This window comes from Excalfactoria chinensis, chromosome 2 (genome assembly GCF_039878825.1).
Source record: "Excalfactoria chinensis isolate bCotChi1 chromosome 2, bCotChi1.hap2, whole genome shotgun sequence".
Lineage (NCBI taxonomy): Eukaryota > Metazoa > Chordata > Aves > Galliformes > Phasianidae > Excalfactoria > Excalfactoria chinensis.
This window is the reverse complement of record NC_092826.1, coordinates 84,347,310-84,368,476: the sequence shown is the minus strand read 5'-3', so window position 1 is coordinate 84,368,476 and position 21,167 is coordinate 84,347,310. Positions and strand designations below refer to the sequence as shown.

Sequence of the window (21,167 nt, the reverse complement as noted above, 5' to 3'; positions counted from 1 at the left end):
ACAGTTATAAGCTCCATCCCAAGAGCTGCAGGCTGCCATAAGTGAAGAGGTACATTGGAAGAAGCTCACTGTCCGTGTGGGCTGCCCATTTATGTTTTTGCCTGCATCCACCACCAGTCACAGTCAGAATCCTTTCTTGACTCAGCGGCCTGTTCACCTGACCTAGGATCAACGCGGCTTACAAAGCGTAGTACCACTTCTTTTACATCTGCTCACCTTGAGTTTCCTTGGCCACACTACTCCTTCTTATCATTTCAGATGGGCTGAGGATTATTTAGGACGTTGTAATTAAATTGGCAACGCAATGTTTCTGTTGTCAAGATATGAGTCACATTTTCATGCACAGATCTGATTCCAGAGACACAGTTGCAAAAGCATCTTTTCAAACTGTTCTCCTTAACACCCAATTCAATTTTTCATCTGAGCAGAGCTGTCAGCAAAAACTGCTCTGCAGTGAGTGGCAATCAATAGAGTCTTGTCTCTCAACAAGATAAGAGTTTTGACATAGCAGGGTTCTCACACAGAGGTTTCCTTTTGAAAAAGACTTTTAAACGCTTTTTAAAAGCAACTGTTTTTATTAAAATCATCTGCTTTTGTACAGAAAAGCTCTATCTAAGGAAGCAGGCTGCTTGCCTCAGCACCTCAGGAAATGTCAGTAATATTGCCCCTGAGAAGATGCACTTCTTTACTTTTGCTTGACATTTTTCACTCCCTACTCTAAAAAGAATTGTCAGCCCGGAGTTGCCAGGAAATATGTCTTCTGATATATGGCATGCTGCCCCAGCAAAGCGTCACTGTTCAGCAACTGGTTGCTTGTCTCAAACAACAAGGATTATGAATTATTCAACAATGGTATAGAAGAGACAAATATCATACAATCAAACATACAATCATAGAATGGCTTGGGTTGGAAGGGACCATTAAGATCCTCTAGTTCCAACCCCCTGCTATAGGCAGGGACACCTCCCTCTAAGACCAGGTTGCTCTAAACCTCATCCAGTCTGGCCTTGAACACCTCCAGGGACGGGGCATTCACAGCCTCTCCGGGCAACCTGTTCCAGCATTCCACCACCCTCACAGTAAAGAACTTCTTCCTAACATCTAGTCTCAATCTACCCTCTTTCAGTTTAAGGCCATTTCCCCTAGTCCTGTTGCTACCTGCCCTAATAAAAAGGCCCTCCTGCAGCTTTCCCTTCAGGTACAGAAAAGCTGCTATAGGGCCCCCTCAGAGCCTTCTCTTCTACAGGCTGAAGAGCCCCAGTTCTCAGTCTTCATAATATGATACGATACATTCACAGACTCCATCAAAGTTACAAACAGCGGGAACAGAATAAAGGCACTGCATTATGCAGAAGGAAAAAAAAAATCAAGCTCAACACAAAGAAAACATTTCCTAACAAAGATGTCTATTAAATGGCTGAAAAGTCTCTGAAGAGGAGAGGTGGAGGCCTCATCACCCGAGGTATTTAAACCCAGGCCACACAAAGCATTCATCTCTACAGCGACCGAGGAAACAGACTGAACGACTTCAGAGGATTTTTTCTCCAACCGTCTCTGATTTTTATGATTTATCACATTTATCTTTTTTTAAATGCAAACCACATTCACACAACACAAGCAGGAAGCAGAAATACAATAAACTGAATTTAGCTGTAGCGTTGCTAAACACAATGAAATTTGATTTAAGCTGAAATTTATGCTACCAATTCAAACTGTGAGATGACTTCTCTTTGTAAAGCTTTGTTACTGCCACACACGTCTCTGGAAAGGTAATTTAGCATCCCCATATGGGGGATCTATTTTCTGAACCAGAGCTCCTCAAACTGTGAGGCTCCAACTTCAGACGAGGAGAGCTGATGCAGAAGGCAGAATGATGTACAGAAAACCACCGGAACTGAGGTTTTGTGCCTACATATACACTCCCTGAGGACTCTCCAGCACTGAATGTTTACTGACGTCACTTAAAGGATAACATCTAATCTGCCAGCATGAAAGAAAATGTTGACTCTCAGAACAGTCTCTTTTGCATCACTTTAAAGGTTTTAAAATGGTTTCGTGATTTTCAGTTCTTCTTCCCCCATTTTTTTCTGCTTGAAGGCACTGCTCCATTAAAATATCTATCTATCTATCTATCTATCTATCTATCTATCTATCTATCTATCTATCTATCTATCTAATTGCAATGTCTTGCTTTTGTTAACAAAGAAGTGCTGCAACAAAATCTGTGAAAACTTACAGTAGTTACAATGAGTTTGTTTGAGAGTGAAATGCTGTGCACCTTCCCTACAGAAAGATGAAACAAGGAACGTCACCTGCTTTACAAGAAAGCAGCATCCACAGCTTGAGTGAGCAGCCACAGAGGTGGCACAGCGGACAGAGTTGGGTCTTGGTGCTCCTCAGGCTTGGGGCAGCCCCTCACTGGTTTGGGATGAGCCAGGACAAGGCAGGAAGTATCATAGAATCATAGAATGACCCGGGTTGGAAGGGACCTCAAGGATCATGGTAGCCATGTGAGGTAGCTATGTGTTTGGCCTGCTTTGACATCAGAATAGCCTTAACAAGATTTCACCTATTTAATTGCATTCTATATTGGCATATACTGTTTTGCAGGCATATGGTCAGTATAGCAGGACGAAGCTCACTGTGCAGCTAAAGCAAATCCAAATGGAGTCTGGTCAATCCCATTTACTAGACCAAAGCTTTAAGTAAGTTTATGTCATAGAATCATAGAATTACCCAGGTTGGAAAAGACCTTGAAGATCATCAAGTCCAACCGCAGCCTAACCAGTACCCTAACTCTACTGTTTCTAAATCTAAGGATCTGTTCTTTTTTTTCTCTCCTAAGCTATGAAGGCCAATAACTTGGCATGTAGAAAGTGAAAATACGCAAATGTAGTAGCAGTTCCAAGTGACTTTTAATTACCAAACACACTTGAAAAATTAGAAGGATCAGTCTGAAAAACTTTACAGGCAGCTCTGCTCCCAGCTCACTTAAACACTGTCACTATAGCCCAGGAACAGATCTCTGTCTGCTTTACACAGCTCTGCCTGAATGTCCAACATTCTGTTCAGTGCCCCCTTAATCTCCACAGCCATACCTCAACTTCACAGCTGGCCCCGCAGCCCAGTACGTCACAGCCCTGAAGGTCTGTTGCCTCCCTTGCAGCCTGCTCCTCATGTAACCCACTAGCTGCTCTCCAGGCTCTGGGCTTGGGCCATACTTGCAAGAGAGCTCCACCCTGCATGAGGTCCTGCTCAGAGGGAAGTCCACCTCAGCATCCTTCCAACACTGTGCCCCACGATGCTACTGCATGATTCAGCTCTCAGCGAACAGTCCCGTATTGTACTGTAAACTAGCAGCTGATGAGGATACACTCTGTACTCACAAGATAAGCAGGAATTAAAGAACAAAAACACATCATTTGGGATAAAATAATCCCGCGGTAATGAATTTATAACACTTTGTACCTTGTTGACTCACACGTTTGGGCAAAGCAGGAACAAAATCCTACGCATAGAATTCTCTCGTCATGAACGTATATCTTACGACCACAGGAGACAAAAAAAAGAAATCATAGGAAGGGAGGGAAACACTGGCAGGAGGGTGTGTGCAGGACTTGATTCTAGCCCCATTTATGCAGACCAGCAGAATTATTCCACTGCAGAGGATGTGAGAGTCACGAGTCTTCAGTGGTGAAGGGTGGTGAAGAGTAAGAATAATAAAGTAATAAAAATAATACCTGAAGTTCTTCCAGCCTCAGCCACACAGTAAATATCTTCTCCCGTCTCTTCCACAAATAATTGAGATTCAGACCCCCTGGCAATTCTCAGTGGCCACATTATAAGACATATAGGAATTTTATGAGAACAAAGCTGTAATAATATGCTCTGGCTAAGCAGCAGAGCATCTATACAATCAATGTTTATCTGCACTCACATTTTCAAGTGGATTAGTATTGCAGCAGAATCTAAAATCACAGTGTAAATTTAACTGTGTGGCAGTCTTAAAAACCAGCGAAGTAGAACACGACAGGTGTATTTGTTGGGGCTGCGAAATGTAACTGGTACCATGCAATCCTGCCAAGATGAGGCTCTGTTGTAAAACAGTGCAAAATATCTGATGCTGGAGCTAAAATGATCGTCGTGAACTGGGAATTAAAAAAAGGAAGAGACAACAGGCAGCACTGCAGACACGTTGTGCAGAAGGAACACAGATACATCACACATTGGCAAGACCTGCATCCTGTATTAGCCAGCCCTTTATTAAAGATATTATATTCAGACAAATTGAACATACCCTAAAACACATAAATCCCTAACACTACAAATACATCTTCTCCCGAAGTTATGAAGTACCATTAAACCACACAGATTTCTACCTTTCTTGCTTTTTTTTTTTTTTTTTTTTTTTGACATGATTATTGTTGGAGATTGAAAATTTATGAATTCATAGATGAGTCAAACCTTGAAGTATACGGGGATTGGAGAATACAGCTCTTCTAACTCTATATGCTTTACCACAAACATCAAAACGATTACTTAGGAATAGTCACTTCTAGGAACTCTGAAAATGTTTTAGTTCTGATTGTTATCCAGTGATTACAGAGAAGTTTGAAACATTTCCTTTAATCATTCAGTACAAAGCTCTGCAACTCCACACACTTGAAAACTATAATTTTGCTATAGGTTTTCTTCTTACATATGTGTCTATATATACATACACACACATATATACGCACTATTATAAACTCGAGTGTCAAGAAAAGTGGGACCTTCACATTCCACATTTTTCCTACGATTTCAATAGGAATGAAACCGTAGGTGTTACCTGTACCAGCTACAAGAATTGGATTGATTTGAATTCAGATCCTCTTGATACAACAACAACCACTTAAACTCTCCTTTTCCCCATCAATGTTTTTCACTCTTACCAAAGTCATTTTAAGTCAAGTCATAGGCCATCTACTCAGCCTTCCTGCAACCAACCCTTACACTGTGCCTTGAGGTTACTGGATTTCGCACCTGATCCAAAAGCTGTGTGCACACTGATCATCTGCTGCTTCTCATTTTTCACTCTGCTGTGCTTGGGGAAGCCAGGTTGCAGCTGCGGCGTTGACCAGACTTTGTGTTATACACACAAATAGTAAACATTACTTATTTTTGTGCTCTTCCAGTCGCTGAAAATTCAGCCTCAACCACAAAATGTACAAGCAAACCTTGTAGGGCCTGATTGTGTTTATGGAACAGTAAATCACCACTAATTCCTCTGAATTCGACATAGTCATGTTGCACTAATTGCCACAGCTGGGGTGCCATCAACTCACAATGCTGACAGAGGGAGTTCAGGGTATTAAATATTTTGAAGGACAATGCACAGAAAAGAATCCTTCCCAGAGTATTATCACAGTGCTTATTCTGTGGAATCGAAAAAAAAAAACCCCAAACCCAAACCACTCTAAAAAGCAGAAAAACCCCACATATTAATAATAGGAGAATTTTTCTGAAACGTGAATTACTCAGTGAAGGCCCATGCCCTAACGGGTAGGCAAAAAGACCTATTATTACAGCTGAAGTCACATAGGGGAAACTTTCCAGTGTAGCTACCTGAATGTAGGTGTGCGTTTGTTACAGCTAAAAGGTTGGAACTGTGGTGTGGTGGCGGAAATGCCTGGAGTAAGAGTAAACGTTATGGAACACAGCCAGAGAAGTTTGCAGATCTCTGAACTCTCAGAGGAAACTAAGAGTTACACACACTTATTTAGTGCACCTAAATGAGAACAAACATGGCGAGGTCCCTGGAAGTAATCCACTGCAGGAGATGAAGCTGCAACTACTGGACAAGCAAAGTGGGCTTATGCATGGGGAACGTGTTTTGGAGACGTGTTGTTAGCATGAGGAAAAGTCCTTCATGCCACAGAACACCAAAAATCTGTGACCACTGGGCTCCCCAAAAAGTATTTTTGCTGTAACAAGAACTGGAAAGAGTAAATGTTAACTTGTCTTATTCTTCTCATTAACTAAGTGATTTCATTTGCTACCAGAAATAACAGATGTCCCAGAGCATGAGATTCTCTGCACTAAGAGATGCTGGAAGGTGCCTTTCATACTAACTTCTCCTAGGGCAGATACTGCAGCCTCAAACTGCAGTATCAAGCCAACATAAAGCAAGGGGCTACTTTTTGAATAACAGCAGCAGACACCAAGTTAGGCAATTTTCCATTACCTCTTTCTACAACCCAGCCCTTTACAATGAACATGGAAATTTTATGTCATTACTTAGCTAAAAAAAAAAAAAAAAAAAAAAAAAAAGAAAGAAAGAAAGAAAATGAACAGAAAACAATAAATAATCAAATTTTTAAAAGAACCGTATAAGGTGAGTCACTGCTTTCACTCAGTGGGATGGACAATAGTGAAAATAAATAAGAATACAAAGACAGGCTAAATCAACTATGCTACACATGTGGCAATGTACCTTATTTAATTGCATTTGTCATCAAGAAGACATGCAGTCTAGAAATTCATGGCAGACGCACTGGCAAAAGCCATAAACCATGAGAATAACAAGGCTCGAGGGAACAAGGCTTACAAAGACAACCCCAAGGGTGACTTTCTTAGATACCAGTAAGTAAATCCCTAAAGGCAAGGAACTAAAGTATAGCAACCCTAGCAACCAAACTAGCACCCGAATTGAGGTCTGGAAGAGCAAAGATGTGCAGTTCCACACTGTCCAGTTGTGGGACACAGTTGCAACAGAGTCAAAACTTGTAGGCCTGTAAAATTCCACCACGGGCGTTGAGTTCAGAGTCTGGGGACTCTCTCTTTGTACTTCCATGATTGTTATAACCAAGCAATTTGAAGAGGTGTGAGAAGGGCTAACCAGAGATGCCAGCCTTTTGGGAGTCAGCAGCAGTTCCGTTGGGTTGTCTGGTAGGCACTTCTTTCCCTTTCCCCCACAAGCTAAATTCAGAAGGATGTTATTGTCGTCAGGAAGACTACTAACTTCATCGTCTGGCAGGCATGTTTCAAACCTGCAAAATGGGCAAACGATGACTCCTTGAGGAGAATCGCCGAAGTCTATGATCTTGCAGAGGCATTTGGCACATACTCGGTGACAACACTCCAGCACTTTTGGTTTTCTCTGTCGCAGGTTGTAGCGGTTGTAACAGATCTTGCACTCAAGCTCATCTGAGCTCTGGGGCTCTGCAGACTCCTCTTGTAGTGGACTGCTCATTTTGTCTGACGGCTTGCAGACTTGTGAAAAGAGGAGTTAAGGAATAGCGACGTCACTCAGGCTTGCTTCAGAAATTTTTCCCAGTGATCCTATCAGCCATCTCAAACAGGAGAAGAGGGGATGAAACTGTCAAAAAGCATTAGCAGAAGTCACCCATTTTGAGCTTCTTCTAGGGACTCTGTACTGCATCTCCTCTGAGCCAGGTGCCCATCTGAAAAAGATAATATGGAATTTTAGTGGGAAACAAAAAAGAGAAAGAGTTGTTGCAGGTGAAATGAGGAAGTTCTACTTTTTACAACCTTATCTTCCTTTGCCAAGTATACCTCCATGGCACTTTCTTTTTTCCACGTAGCATATGAAACCTATACAGCAGTTATGCTGATAAAACTACTTTGTGAGTCACTGCGATTCCCCAGAGCCCATGAAATTCTCAGCAGAAGACGCAAGCTAAGTAGTGACTAATTGATAAGTTAACCTGTGAATCCTTGTTTGAAGCTTAGTTTCCCAAGGAAATGAGAACTAACCTTTGGTCCTTTTGTCTTTCTTGGTAACTTCAGAACATGCTGCCCAATTTCAAACAAATTGACAGAGGTGCAGCAGTGGTGAAGATAATTAAGTTTCTGAAAAAGCGTGAACACTGGTGGTTGGGACAGGGGAACGGGAGAGAGATTTATAATAACTATCACTCTTGCTGCAGGGCAGTGGTCAATCAGCATGCAGTCAGATCTGCTCTGAACACACCAAGTGCTGCCTGACGTTCAACCAGAAAGAGCAACACAGGAGGAAGGTGGTGATACTCTAAGGCAATGAAGAGGAGGGAGGAGAGGACACCGAAGAGGAGGGAGATTACTGAAAAATGGCAAGTGGGGACATGCACCAAATTCAGAAAATATCAGGATTTATTAATTTTGCCTGTGGAATAACTTATTTTTCTGTTTCTTTGTATAGCTGCTGAATGCAGTGCTGATCAGAACTTGTGGAAATGCAGGTTCTTCAGCTTCAACCCTATGTAGGTCAACTTGTCATAGAAGGAAATCAGGTAAATTAAATAGGATCCACCTTTCCTGAACCAATGTTGACTTGCCTGATCACCTGGTTGTCCTGTACGTGCTGTGTGATGTGCTCAAGATAGCCTGCTCCATGACTTCCCCAGCAATGATGACAGACTAACTTGACCTGCTATTCCACAAGTCCCCCTTCCTGTGCTTCCTGTAGGGACATCACATTTTCCATCCTCCAGTCAACAGAGACCTCCTTAGACAACCAGAACAGATGGTAAATCATTGAAAGTAACTTGGAGAATGGAGAAAAAGCATGTCAGTGCTTCACAGCTAAGACTGACGCATATCATCCCATGATCTAAAACTACATTTCTGATCAACCAAAAAACTTCTAGAACATCTGCCTGCTTCCCACAGAAAATTGGAAATGTCTTCTGAAAACCCCCAACTAGAAAACCCTTCACATTTTAATATTTATCTTTCTAATGAATATTTCTAGTTTTCACAAAGAACAGCCCACTTCTCAACCAATTACATTCTTACATGTATCACTTCATCCTGAACCAGTTTTCAAACTGAAAGTCTTTTCCTGATTCTAATGTTTTTCAGTAGCCAAATTTAGCATTAATAAAAGAAGTAACAATTCTACTGTGAGACCCAGACAATAAATTAGGAACATTAACTTCATTTCCAGAACACACCCACCATGCTTGATCCTCTTTTCGTAGTTTCCTTCACGAGCTATTCTACAAACTATTTTCATGCTTCTTTTGCTGTATGCACCATGAAAGACAGAGCTACCTTCAGCATACTCTTCTCACAGCCTCTTCAAAATATATTAATTCATCCAAACGTTATTGCTTGTTATTTTTTTTTCCTTGGCTAAGTTCAGATGTCGCATTTCTCCTTATGTGTTCTGGTGTGATTAGTGCTCACAGCTGCTTCACAGTTAGAAATTCTTTCCTTTGAGAACAAAAACTTGACCACTAATTTGTATTAATATCATCCATACTTGTTTTTCCCCCTTTTTAACCTTCTCAGAAGGAACATCTGAAAACACAAGAGATCTGTCTTTTCGGCTTATCTGATTTCTTAGGGAATTTTCTCTTTCTCTTTCCCAATAGCCACCACTGCTTGTTCTTTCTATGCTGAAAACTGACACCTTTTTGAGCTTTATACACACCATGTATCCTAAACACCTCTTCAATCACAAACCTAGTAAAATATTGGAAAATTTAAAATTTTAAATAAAATTTGACTTCATTGAGGTATATTAGGACAAATTAAAAGGCCCCTGAGATTCTATGATTCTATGAGACGTCTTCCGACCCAAATTATTCCATGATTTTGTGTTTTGTTATCCATAACTCACTTCATGTGGTCTGTATGAGAAGCTCTGTTTATCAAACACTCCATAGGTGAAGTGTGCTTATGAGGGACCAGAAACAATTAGATGAGACTGAGATCTCAGAGCTCAGTATGGTGGCAGGGCAAAGTAGATGGGAAATTTCTGCTTCTCTTCTCCAGTAAGAGATCATCCTCATCCAGATTACGAAGCCAACATTTATTACTTATCTCTAACACTTTTTTCTGTTAGTGGAATTTTGGCCTATATGTGAAATATTGGCACATGAATACAGGAGGCCAGTAATTAACTTATTTAAGATATCATCACCCAGGGACCTAAACAGCATGACATTTTCAAAGGCTTTCAAAGAATTTCTTCTAAATGCAACCCAAGTGTATTTATGGAAGATGAGAAGGAAAAAAAGTACAGAGAGAGAAATTAATACAGAGAAACTTACTTTCCAAGAAATAGAAGTTCTTGCAAAGATTCACTTGTAGGGAGCACAGGAAATGTCAATTCTCTTCCACAGAGGAAACAACTGGTGGAAGGGAGAGAAAGTCAGTAGAGCAGCAATACAGCTAGGAGACCTCACAGTCAATTCTGTTGAAAGCGAGGAAGTAGCCCTACTCCTTTGGTCTGGATTGAAATATTCATACACTAAGATTTCTGTTTAGAGAAATATATTGGGTAAATCCCATTTATTAAAATAACTTCTGCTAGGTAATGCAGAGTTGTCTTCACAGATCTGTTGTCGCTTTTAAGCCTCTTCCAGTGTTATATACTATAATGCTCAGAAGCATTATCTCTTCTAGCATTCTAACATATTCTCAAATGTTAGCAATTCACTCAGGAAAAAAAAAATACAGCAAAGAAGCTAGAGAAAGAAACTGTGCTTTGAAAGTAGATTGTTAAAAACATATCAGAATACTTTCCTTCCAACTTCTCATAGAAGTTCTTTGATCACTTCTAGCTTTCCCAAACTGCAGCCACTTCTTCAGCACAGACCAGAAAACAACCATCTCCCGTGAACCACTGCACTGCATTCACATTCCAACAGCTTTGCTGCATTCTGACTCAGCAGGAAATGACCATTGCACTAGATCTGTCCAGCTTGTGCTAAGCACAGTGCAAAACAAAACAAAACCCAACTCCAACATCGCTTTACTATACTAATCTCACATTTGAATAGAGTACATTCAAAGCGCCATCAGCTATCACAAGTTCAACCTGCTTCATGCCACATTCCTGCTAACATTGGATGGGTTTTAACAATGAGCATTTCCCTGTCTCATCAATGTGTAACTTTGCAAAAGAGTTACAGGATGTGGCATATTGAGCCATGTTTGGTTTATGGTCAACTGTATAAAATGCTAAGTAAAATGCTTTTTCATAAAGACATAGTTTTTGATGGGATAAACAACGAGGTAATTTCTAAAAGATCTCCCCTGAATGCTGTGAATAGAAAAGAAACTCTGCAACATCCACAACAGATAGTTCTGCATTATTGGCAGTTTCACAAGTAACTAATACAAATATATATATATATATATAAAATATATATATATATATATATAAAAGCTGCCAATACACCTTCTTATATATATATATATATACACACACCCACATATATATATGTATATACATATATATGTATATAAGAAGGTATATAAGAAGGTATTGTTAAAACATTCACAGTCCTTGCCCAAGCTCTCTCAATCCACTACCATATTATAATAACACAGAAATACACAATTTATGGCATCACATTCAAAGTAGAGTTCATGGACCTCTGATTGTTCAGTGCAAGAAGTCACATAATATATATTGTCATCTTAAATAATCACAGAATCACAGAATCACAGAATCACAGAATTATAGGGGTTGGGGTATATATACATTATTATTATCATAATAATGATAGTTGTGAAATCAACAGTTATTTTTTTTCCTACCTCCCCCCTCCGATAAGTAAATGAGGTCTTCAGCTAACACAGAGTTCACTTTGTTCAACATAGTGACATTTGCTACTAGGGCACTTTCTACATCTTTTGCATGTGCACGCTCAGTATCACCAGACTCCATTTCCTCTTAACAATAAAAGTCACAATACTTTTTTTGTTATTCTAATAACTTGCATTGTGTGTCAGACAGTAGTGGAAAATGGTACGAATAAACAGCGAATGCCTTCCTGAAACCATATTATCCTGAATGACTTTCATTCTAGCTAGGGGCTACTATGGTAATGATATGAATCTTAAAACTGACTATGATGTAGAAAAAAATGTTTCATTACTTAGGCTTGTAGACACAACTAAGACCTCTTCCAATATTTCTTTAGAAGGATTTTTTTTCTCATATATAATTCACAAGCAATTTATATAGCAATGCATCAAATGACTTCTTAATGTGACACACAGCTGTGGTTGCTCTTTGGCTGTTTTAAAACTAATAAAGGACAAAGGATCTGTTCTTTTAAAAGCTGTCTTAATTTAAAAAGGCTGCTAATTATACTATATCAATAAGCAGAAAGAACTGTATCTAAAATGGTAACAAGTTTAATTCTGGAAACACACTTGTTGAACAGAATTACTTCTTTTTAATTGGCTTACAATCTTCTTGCTTAGGCTGCTCCAGCATTTCTTCATGTACTACTTACTGCCAGTGGCTCTTCCTTTATGACTCTGAGGCCAAGAAACTAACTACTCCAGTAAGAATATATATCATGACATAACTCTTGACCTTAAAATCATTAATTTAGAAAAGTGTTGGACATTCTCTTATTTGGTAGTACGGGGCATTTGGAACAACAAGCTGGAGCACAACTTCTTTGCCTTAGTTTTTGTGTTCCTTAGGAGCTCTTCTGAGAATTGAAAAGACTGTAGGACACCATTTCCAGAACACAACTGGAAAAGGTACAAAACGATGAACAAATAAGAAGAGCAGAGTAAAGCTGTACTTCCTTCTTTTTCTGTTGCTACTGAGAACAACCTGTTCAGCTCAGATGTGTGTTTAACTGGGTTCATTCTGTTTCAGACATTTCTTAGGATATGACTATAAATAAGCATTTCACCATGCTGTATATTTTACCTAGATAGGTTATTACAAACAGAAAATAATAATGGTGTGGGATTGATTATACAGGACGGTACTTACAACAAAGTTCAGATATCAGTTGCACATAATTGGTAGTATATTCTTCTGCTTTAGTTACTGCTCAGAGTTTGAGCATTATACTGTGATGAAAGGAAAATAGTAAGAAACAGTTAAAACAACTGCAGTCATATCAAGTCACAGAATGTTTGAGAAACACATGTCAAAATAATCCATACCCAGTGGAGATTTCCACTTATCAACAACTTCTCCAGGCTTGGTCTTCCACCAATACAGCCTTTTCAAAAAGCTGGCAATCAAAATCTAATCTGGCTGAATGCTGCAGAGTTCCAGTATGTTGAAAAGAAAGGGGAGAAATCTCGGGAAACAATATTTTAACTTGCATATACTAAATTAAATTTAATATAGCAAGAGTTGTCATGTACTCCCTTTTTACTTGATGTTATTATACACAGAATCATAGCATGGCTTGGGTTGGAATGGACCCCAAGAATCATCATGCTTCAACTCCCCTGCCACAGACAGGGCCACCAATCTCCAGATCTGGTACTAGACCAGGGCCGCATCCAACCTGATCTTGCCTGGTCTTGAACACCTCCAGGGATATAACATCCACAACCTCTCTGGGCAGCCTGTTCCAGCACCTCACCACTCTCTTTGTGAAGAACTTCCCTGACATTCAATCCAAACTTTCCCTCCTTGAGCTTAAGGCTATTCCCCCTTGTCCTATCGCTGTCTACCCTTGTAAAAAGTTGATTCCCTTCCTTTTTATAATCCTCTTTTAAATACTGAAAGGCTGCAAGGAGGTCACCCTGCATCCTTCCCTTCTCCAGACTGAACAAGCCCAGCTCTCACAGCCCGTCTTTGTAGGGGAGGTGTTCCAGCCCTCTGATCATCTGTATGACTCTCCTCTGGACGCTCTCCAAAAGCTCCACAGTATGACCTGAATCACAGTGACACAACTAAGAAAAGGCTGTTTTAAAATCTTATTAAGATGTTTTTAAGACTAAGTACACAAAAAATTCAGATGGTATGAAAAGTAGACTAGAAGTAGATCTAATGGACAAACAGTAAAGCTAAGTTGTAAGTCTTCATCTGTGTTTACATGAATGGAATGAACCCAAGTGAATAAAGTCTGTGACTTTGACTGTAACATGCAAAACCCTCCAACAAAATATCTGCAGGAAAAGGGCCATCTGGTCTATACAAGAAAAACAATATTGCAAGGGTACTAGATTCCTTTTAATCTGCACTGTTTTTCCAAACACTTTATATTACTAACCAGCACCAACCAGCTTTGTTTTCAGCTAGTTTTAAGAAGTATTTCTCTTTAGTAATGAAAATTCCCTCAAACAATAAAGAAGAAAAACACTGTTACATTTTTATACTAACAGAAAGCAAATCATAATCTATGATCCCTATCATCCTAAGAAACTACAGAAGAAAAATTTACTGTTAGCAGGTTTTGGTGATTTCTGGATGTTGTTATGGTTTATATTGTTGTTGGTTTCACATGAGAAAACTAAATCCATGCATTAAAAAAGTTGAATTAATTTGCATCGAATGATAGACACAGCTTCCACTTTTTTTGCTAATAAGGAATACAAAATTCCTCTTAAACAAAGGCAGCTTTAAGTATTAGTCTGAAGATATCTTTATAACTACTGTGGGTGATACGATACCAACAGAGATCTATAAGCACCACATAACCAGTCTCTGATCACTGCCATTCAATCAAAATGTTTCAACAGTGTCCATTAAGCACGTTTAAAATACAAAATCCAGGAAAGAAAAATATTGCTGCAAACATTTAGTAAGTAATCAAGAAATATTCAGAAAGATACCTTGCCTACTAAACAAAATAGGAAGAAAATATAAGGAAATTCTAAAGGTTCAAGAAGTGAAAATAAAAAAGTCCACAGTCACTACATTTAGCTGGTTTAGGGTAAATTAACGACTAAGACCAGATCTTGGTATTGTCTTAACTGAATGTGATGAATGGGATTTTTAGTTTAAGATAAAACTAGAAAATAGGAGACAAACTCTGAATTTCACTTAACATAATAAAAATCCTATCACCCCATCTGCGTCACCAAAGGAACTTTTCAGGCAGTATTCCCAAGGATATCGGTTTATCTAGCACTATAGCACAAATGAGCAGCTTGGCTGAAGCTTATGGAATAAAGCAGGATATGAAAAACATACCTGTTCTTAGTAGATGGCAAGAAATATTGGTAGGGCAGAAAGATTACCAAGAGCATCTTAAAGCACCAATTGTCTTAAATTACAATATTTTTCTAAGACAATCATAATAATGAAACTCTTCTGCTCTTCTTTTACATAAGCAAGTAAGACAAAGTATAGTATCTATTTAGAAGGTAAGAAGCATTGTTTTTTAAATACGCTATTATTTTTCCTATGGTAAGCTTCATATTTGAAGCACTAACATAACATACTGCTGTTGGTTAGTCTCCTAGACCGTGGTTCAATAAGGTTCCAAGTACTGCACTAACAATCAGTGCAAGAAGTAGTACAGCACCCACTGTGACTTTCTCAAATCTCTGCAAACACAGACCACAGTCTGCAGTAAGCTAAAATACCTGTTTCTTTCAGCTAGGCCTCTTGACAGAGCAAAGTGAAATCGAGTGAAATCCACTTCGGGTCTCTTCCCCAGAGTCAAATGATTATTCCATAAGAAGTTCTGAGCTCCTATTTTTTCTTTGTTTCCAGAGGACAGAAACAAAGTGGACACTCAGCATACTTTGAAGGGTGCTTCTCATTAATCGTGGTGGATGTATTTTGTAAAGGCATGTACACCAACACTTTAAAATGCAGCACAGAGTTCATATAACTGAGCCAGGTCTGTTACTAGAAGCAAACGAGTATTAATACAATTCTGAACAAGCCAAGTTAACTTGGTGTGTTGGACATTCAGCCAAACTTAGGTACCATTACCCAGGTCATTGGCACTTGTTAATATGCTAACATCCATCTACAGCCTGTCTCTATGTGTCTTGCCCATCTGCAATCACTGTATGACATTAAGGGAGCAAAGACTGTTTTGAAAAGTAAGAGGCGACATCAGAAAAAAGCAGTTTTACCTTCCATTCTCCAAATGTCCAAAGTTGGACATGTCTCAGTCTGAACTGGGCAACTCACTGGATCAGTAACCACAGAAAACAGAAACTTTAACCTGCACTTCCTCAAAATTTCATATGAATGCTGCTATTCACATCATGTCTAGTTGTATTCCTTTATTCAAATGCCTTCTAAAGCTTTGTCATGATAATGAATGCCTTGAAAATTTGAAGTGACAAGGCTTGCAGTTGAAGGTATGAAAAATTTTAACTATCGTGGTTTTTCCCAGACAGGCACCTGTTTCTGCAGGCCTTCTCAGAAAGCTGTTGTGCCCACGAAGGTGGACTGAAGGAAAAGCAGCTGCTCAGAGAGGGAACGTTATGCTAAGTGGATTTGCCAGACCAAAAGACTGCTGTAAAAAGGCAGTCACACATCACACAGCAGTGAGCAAAGCCCTGGTGGTGCACGGTGTTAGAACCGCCGCTTGCATCACCAGAGGACCCGGGTTCCAATCCCCCTTGTGGCGCAAGGGGTGAAACTGCTGCTCTGCTACACTAGAGGGCTCGAATCCCGGGAGTTGGACTCGATGATCTCTAAGGTCCCTTCCAACTCGCACGATACTATGATACTATGATATATCGGATCAAGGCAAATAACCGAACTGTTGTAGTTAGAACTTTACAGGAATAACTTTCATTTGACCAAGGTTATCTCTAGAGGAGTTTTCCATTGGAAGAATGGGCTGGGCTCTGAGCAACCTGATCTAGATGTAGATGTTCCTGTTAATTGCAGGGTAGCTGGAACTGAAAGAGCTTTAGGGGGTCCCTTCCAACATAAATCACTCTGATTCTATGAATTCAAACAGAAGTTTCTGGAACACGTTAGTTGAGAATGCTAACACAGTTACATCTCTAAACAGCACAAAACTTCCACATACACATCTTAAGAGACTGCTGAGGAAAGAGCTACTGTCTTGCTTTAAATGAGGTTCATGTATTTTGAGTTATCTGCATGCAAATATGTCTTTTTTAAATAGTTGCATTATTAAATCTTGTAATCTGCTGTGGTTCATAATATCTAAATCCAGGCAGGGAACATCATCAGTAAAGAACTGTGACGTCATCTAGTAATTTATAAAAACCACAGGCCACTGTTCCCTACCTAAGAAGATAAACCTTTTTTAATACACTGGGATGTGCAAAAAGAAAAAGGAACAGACAAGATCTCAGTGCCGGTGTTTATGAATACACAAATTGTGGCAGCCCACTGGCAGGATATCAAGTCGGAAGGACTTACTGATCAAACATTATGTAAGTATTTGATACACTCACAGCAGACATGGTATCATGTCCGAATGAAACATTACAGTCTCAGATGCATTTTGTATTCTAGCTAGAGGCTACTACAGTAATGGAAACACTGGAGCATTATAGTGTTGGTTCTTGAGAGATGCTACTCACCAGCAATAGCAGCCCTTAGCCATTTCACTTATTTTTAACTCATAAAAGAAAATTAAGTACTATGCATTATAGATCGGAAGGCATCTTGCAATGACACCTTAGTAACAATGTCATTAAGCACTACCTGTGAATGGAACTAACCAGGAACGTCAAAGTAGATGTCCACTATCATAGCACACTGCAATAAGTCTTACTTTTGCTTATACCATTATAAAATCACAGGATTTGTTTCCATTGAATTACTGACATTGTGCTAGTGTAACACTGCACAAAACACAGTTTGCAAGATCAGTATCTCATATTCTTGGACTCTTTAGAGAAGGGAATCTTAAGTCAGAGAAAGGAGACAGCAGGGGTACGATGAATCTGAAAGTTTTATGTACAGAGTGGACAGAGGGAGGTAAATGTAATTGAAAAGAAGTTTCTAAATTGACACACTGAGAAGGAAGCCCATGCGTAGAGAGGAGGCTGAATGTAATAAAATAAAGTTTGAGTTGATGCACAAGGTGAATTTGTGGGGAGTTTTAAAGATGCAGAATGACAGGGCTTAGGAAGATGGCCAAACAAGATAGAAGGACTAGTCTAGGTATGTGGAAGGGAAGCAGTAAAACTTCAAGTCAGCTAGGAAAGAGAAGGTTATAGGTTCTGTGCCACCAGTTAAAGAAATCTAAGTAAGAAGATATTAAGTTACAGGCAGCAGAGGTGGGAGATGATGAAAATTGTGTGTCATACAAACATACAAAAGTAAGTGTGTAATACAAAAATAAGTAATAGGAAAATTTGGTACTAACCTGAACATGAAAATAAAGGATGAAATGATATGGTTTCTGTTGCCTGCCATGCTGATAAGAATGAATGCAATTAAACACCAACAGAACGAAAGAGCAGGAAAGAACACAGGAATCAAAATTAGAACTCATTTAGACACTGGAAATATGACTTTAAAGAAACAAACCAACTACAGTGGAATATAACAAAAGTAACCGAAGTAAAATTTAGAAGAAAGCTGTTTATACTTTGTTGCGTGACCAAATTCTCTCACTACTAAGATCAATCACGTAATAGTAGCTATTAAAGAAGAAAATCAAAAACCAAAAGAACAAACCAAGAGGGACCAGGGTAGGGAGGGGAATAGCGATGCAGGAAAGAGACACACTTACAGCATTTACTCCTTGAGTTGTCAGAACAACATGACAAACGGCTTGCTTCTCTTCACAGCAAATTCTATTACGGATAAAGACAGGGCAAGGAGTGGATGATGGGCTTCACAGCAGGTCTTTTAGTGTTGGTAGTGAAACTATATTTTCTCAGACAGCATACCAACTAACAAGAGCAACACCTGGTCTGCAATTGTGCTGACAGAAACACACATGATTCTGAGTAACCTTTATGCCTTTATATACAACAACATTACTGTAGAGATCAACAGGAGCCCCAGCCTCATAGTCAGCTCCACACAACAAAGAGCATGATGAGATAAAGTCTGCAAACTGGGTTAGTTCAGTCTGGTCACTAAGCACTAAGAAGTACATAACTATAGACAGTCTGCCCAGTTTTCAGCAATAGAGATGCAGTTCTTGCACCGACATGGTGAAGCATGGACACCTGCTATCCAGTCCTCATCCTAACTCCCAGCAACCATGTGCTGCCACTGGATGTGCCTTTTATTGACTTCAGGAACCAACAGAGTCCCGGTCACATCTCTGCAAGTCATCAGAATTTACCCACTAACCTCTCTTTCTTGATGCGGGTGTCTGGAAAAACCGCACCCACTCAGATGTGAGCTGTATCCTGATGACCTGCTAATCAACCATCAACAGCTATTTTTACAGCTTCCGCTGTTAGCCCAATGCTTCCACACTCAGTTCATAACAATCAAGTCCCCCATTGCAATTCTTTACAGGACTCCATTGTGAAGGTGTACTTGCCCACTTTAATTTTGAAAGTCTCCGGAGATAAGGTCTACAACCTCACCCACAACCCTGCTGGATGCATTTCAAAGCCTGACTCACAGAGAAGAACTCATATCCCCCCTGGCTCTTTCAGTGATCTTAGGGCAGATACAAGGCAACCTCTCACACCCACACAGCCAGTCTTCTTCACACAAAGCAAACAAGATGATGAGAAAGGTCTTAACAGCCATTCAAGGCTGCAAGAGAGTAAGGTGAACAGAGCATATGAGAAGAAGTTGGACGGGCATTGACATCCCTCGGGTGGCACAGATCACAGCGCTGCTCTGGAGAAATAAAGCTGTTCTATTACCACTTCATCTTCCAGATCCCTAACTAAGAGTGTACCTGCTTGAAACCGCTGGCTGCTGCTATCAGATTTGCCAAATACACCCTGAGTTTATACAGCAGATGACATTTTATCCCATGCATTTATGGAGTTGCCTGCTGGTTTGCTGCTTGGGGTCTCATCATCACTGAGTAGGGATGCCTCCTTTCTACCTCTAAGATGAGGCTGGCCATTAAGGGAGCATCCTTACTGTTAGTAAAGGCACCTAAATGGAATTTTTGCATGCCTATCTTCATCCGTTGACTTTTTGATTCAATGCGTATTCACAGCATTGTGAGAGAATATTAAAAGAAGCATACAAACAGGACTGACTGTTGATTACTTTTGTTAAAATCATGTAGGAACTGCACTATCAAATGAAGGTAAGTGTACATATTTCTTACATGAATGTTCACAATTTCAGATCATTTTCTTTGTAATATGTGACGCCTGTGTTGATGCTGATATTTCAAAACCAGGCCTAACATATACTGCAATTACCAGGAAGGTTTATGGAGGGAACATGTTGCCTCACAAACTACAATTCCATGCTTCTGTATTTGTTATTGTATGTTGAGGTACAGCTGCGATAGCTATTTTCTCATTAAAAATGAGCACCATCTCCTCATAAAGAAAATTACATCAGGTTGAATATTGTTGCTAATGGCTATTGTTCAAGCGGTATAGAACACAGCACTTCTGAAAATGCCAAAGAAAAATAACTCGATATATTTCTTTAAACATTACCTTGACAAATAAATGCTTCCATCTTGAAGAAGTGCACACATACAATAATATTTAGCTAGAGAATTTTATCTGACATTTTATGGAAAGTACTCAATCATAGTTGTGCACTACAGCGAGTGCTCTAAAAGAGCACTGATGGAGAAGGAAAGCTCAAACACACACAAACATAGACACCCCCACACACACACTTTAGGCAGAGGACATTTAAATAGACTCCTCTACTTAAATGCTGATTCAAGACTGAAGAAAAGATTTAACAGATTATCACGGAATTACTTAAATAAAAGAGAAGCTTGATATAAATAATTTAAAGCTGGAACAAAATGCCATTATCACAGTGTCTCATGTTAATTATGATGTTTGCTCTTTCTGGCCTGTCAGGGGGATGAACAATATGAACAATAATGATTGCACAAGGAGACAGTCACCATTAAGCTAACTCACCCAGTCTAGGCAGGGGATCAAAGATGCCTCTGTGCTCTATTCCTCAGCAACTGCCCTTTTAGGCTCAAAGATTAACTAAAAGAAACTCTAACACTGGCCTGAGTGGCTCAAATCTGCCTACCATAACCCAGAGGCTAAACACCAGCTGCAGGAATGTAACCGTCACAACTTACAACCCAGCCTTCCTGGGGCATGTGGCACTGCAGAGCAGCACTACGCTACTGCAGTTCCCTTCCCTTCAAGCTTCAGTACCCCACAGACCATCTCTGGTGTACCATTCTTCGCCCCTGTGAAGGAAAAGCTGGGCAGAAACGGGCAGCTCTGCAGACATCTGGAGCTGCAGGCAGAAAGTGCGCTCTGTCAGTGCAGAAACCAAAGGGTTCAGCTGAACAGGCCCCCAGTCTCTGCCCATTTCCTACCAACATAGTTACCTATGGAGTCCCCGAAGGGATGAATGGTCAAACTGGAGC

The 21,167-nt window shown here is 39.8% G+C and overlaps 1 protein-coding gene across 1 annotated transcript; it reads right to left on the bottom strand.

The window, feature by feature from the left end:
- Positions 1-6,338: 6,338 nt before the first annotated feature.
- On the bottom strand, positions 6,339-10,121 carry RNF182 (ring finger protein 182). The gene is made up of 2 exons (XM_072329686.1): positions 10,038-10,121; positions 6,339-7,442 (listed from the first exon to the last, which is right to left on the bottom strand). Exon 2 carries the CDS (start codon positions 7,229-7,231, stop codon positions 6,494-6,496), a length of 738 nt encoding a protein of 245 aa, XP_072185787.1. The 5' UTR covers positions 7,232-7,442; positions 10,038-10,121; the 3' UTR covers positions 6,339-6,493.
- Positions 10,122-21,167: the final 11,046 nt, after the last annotated feature.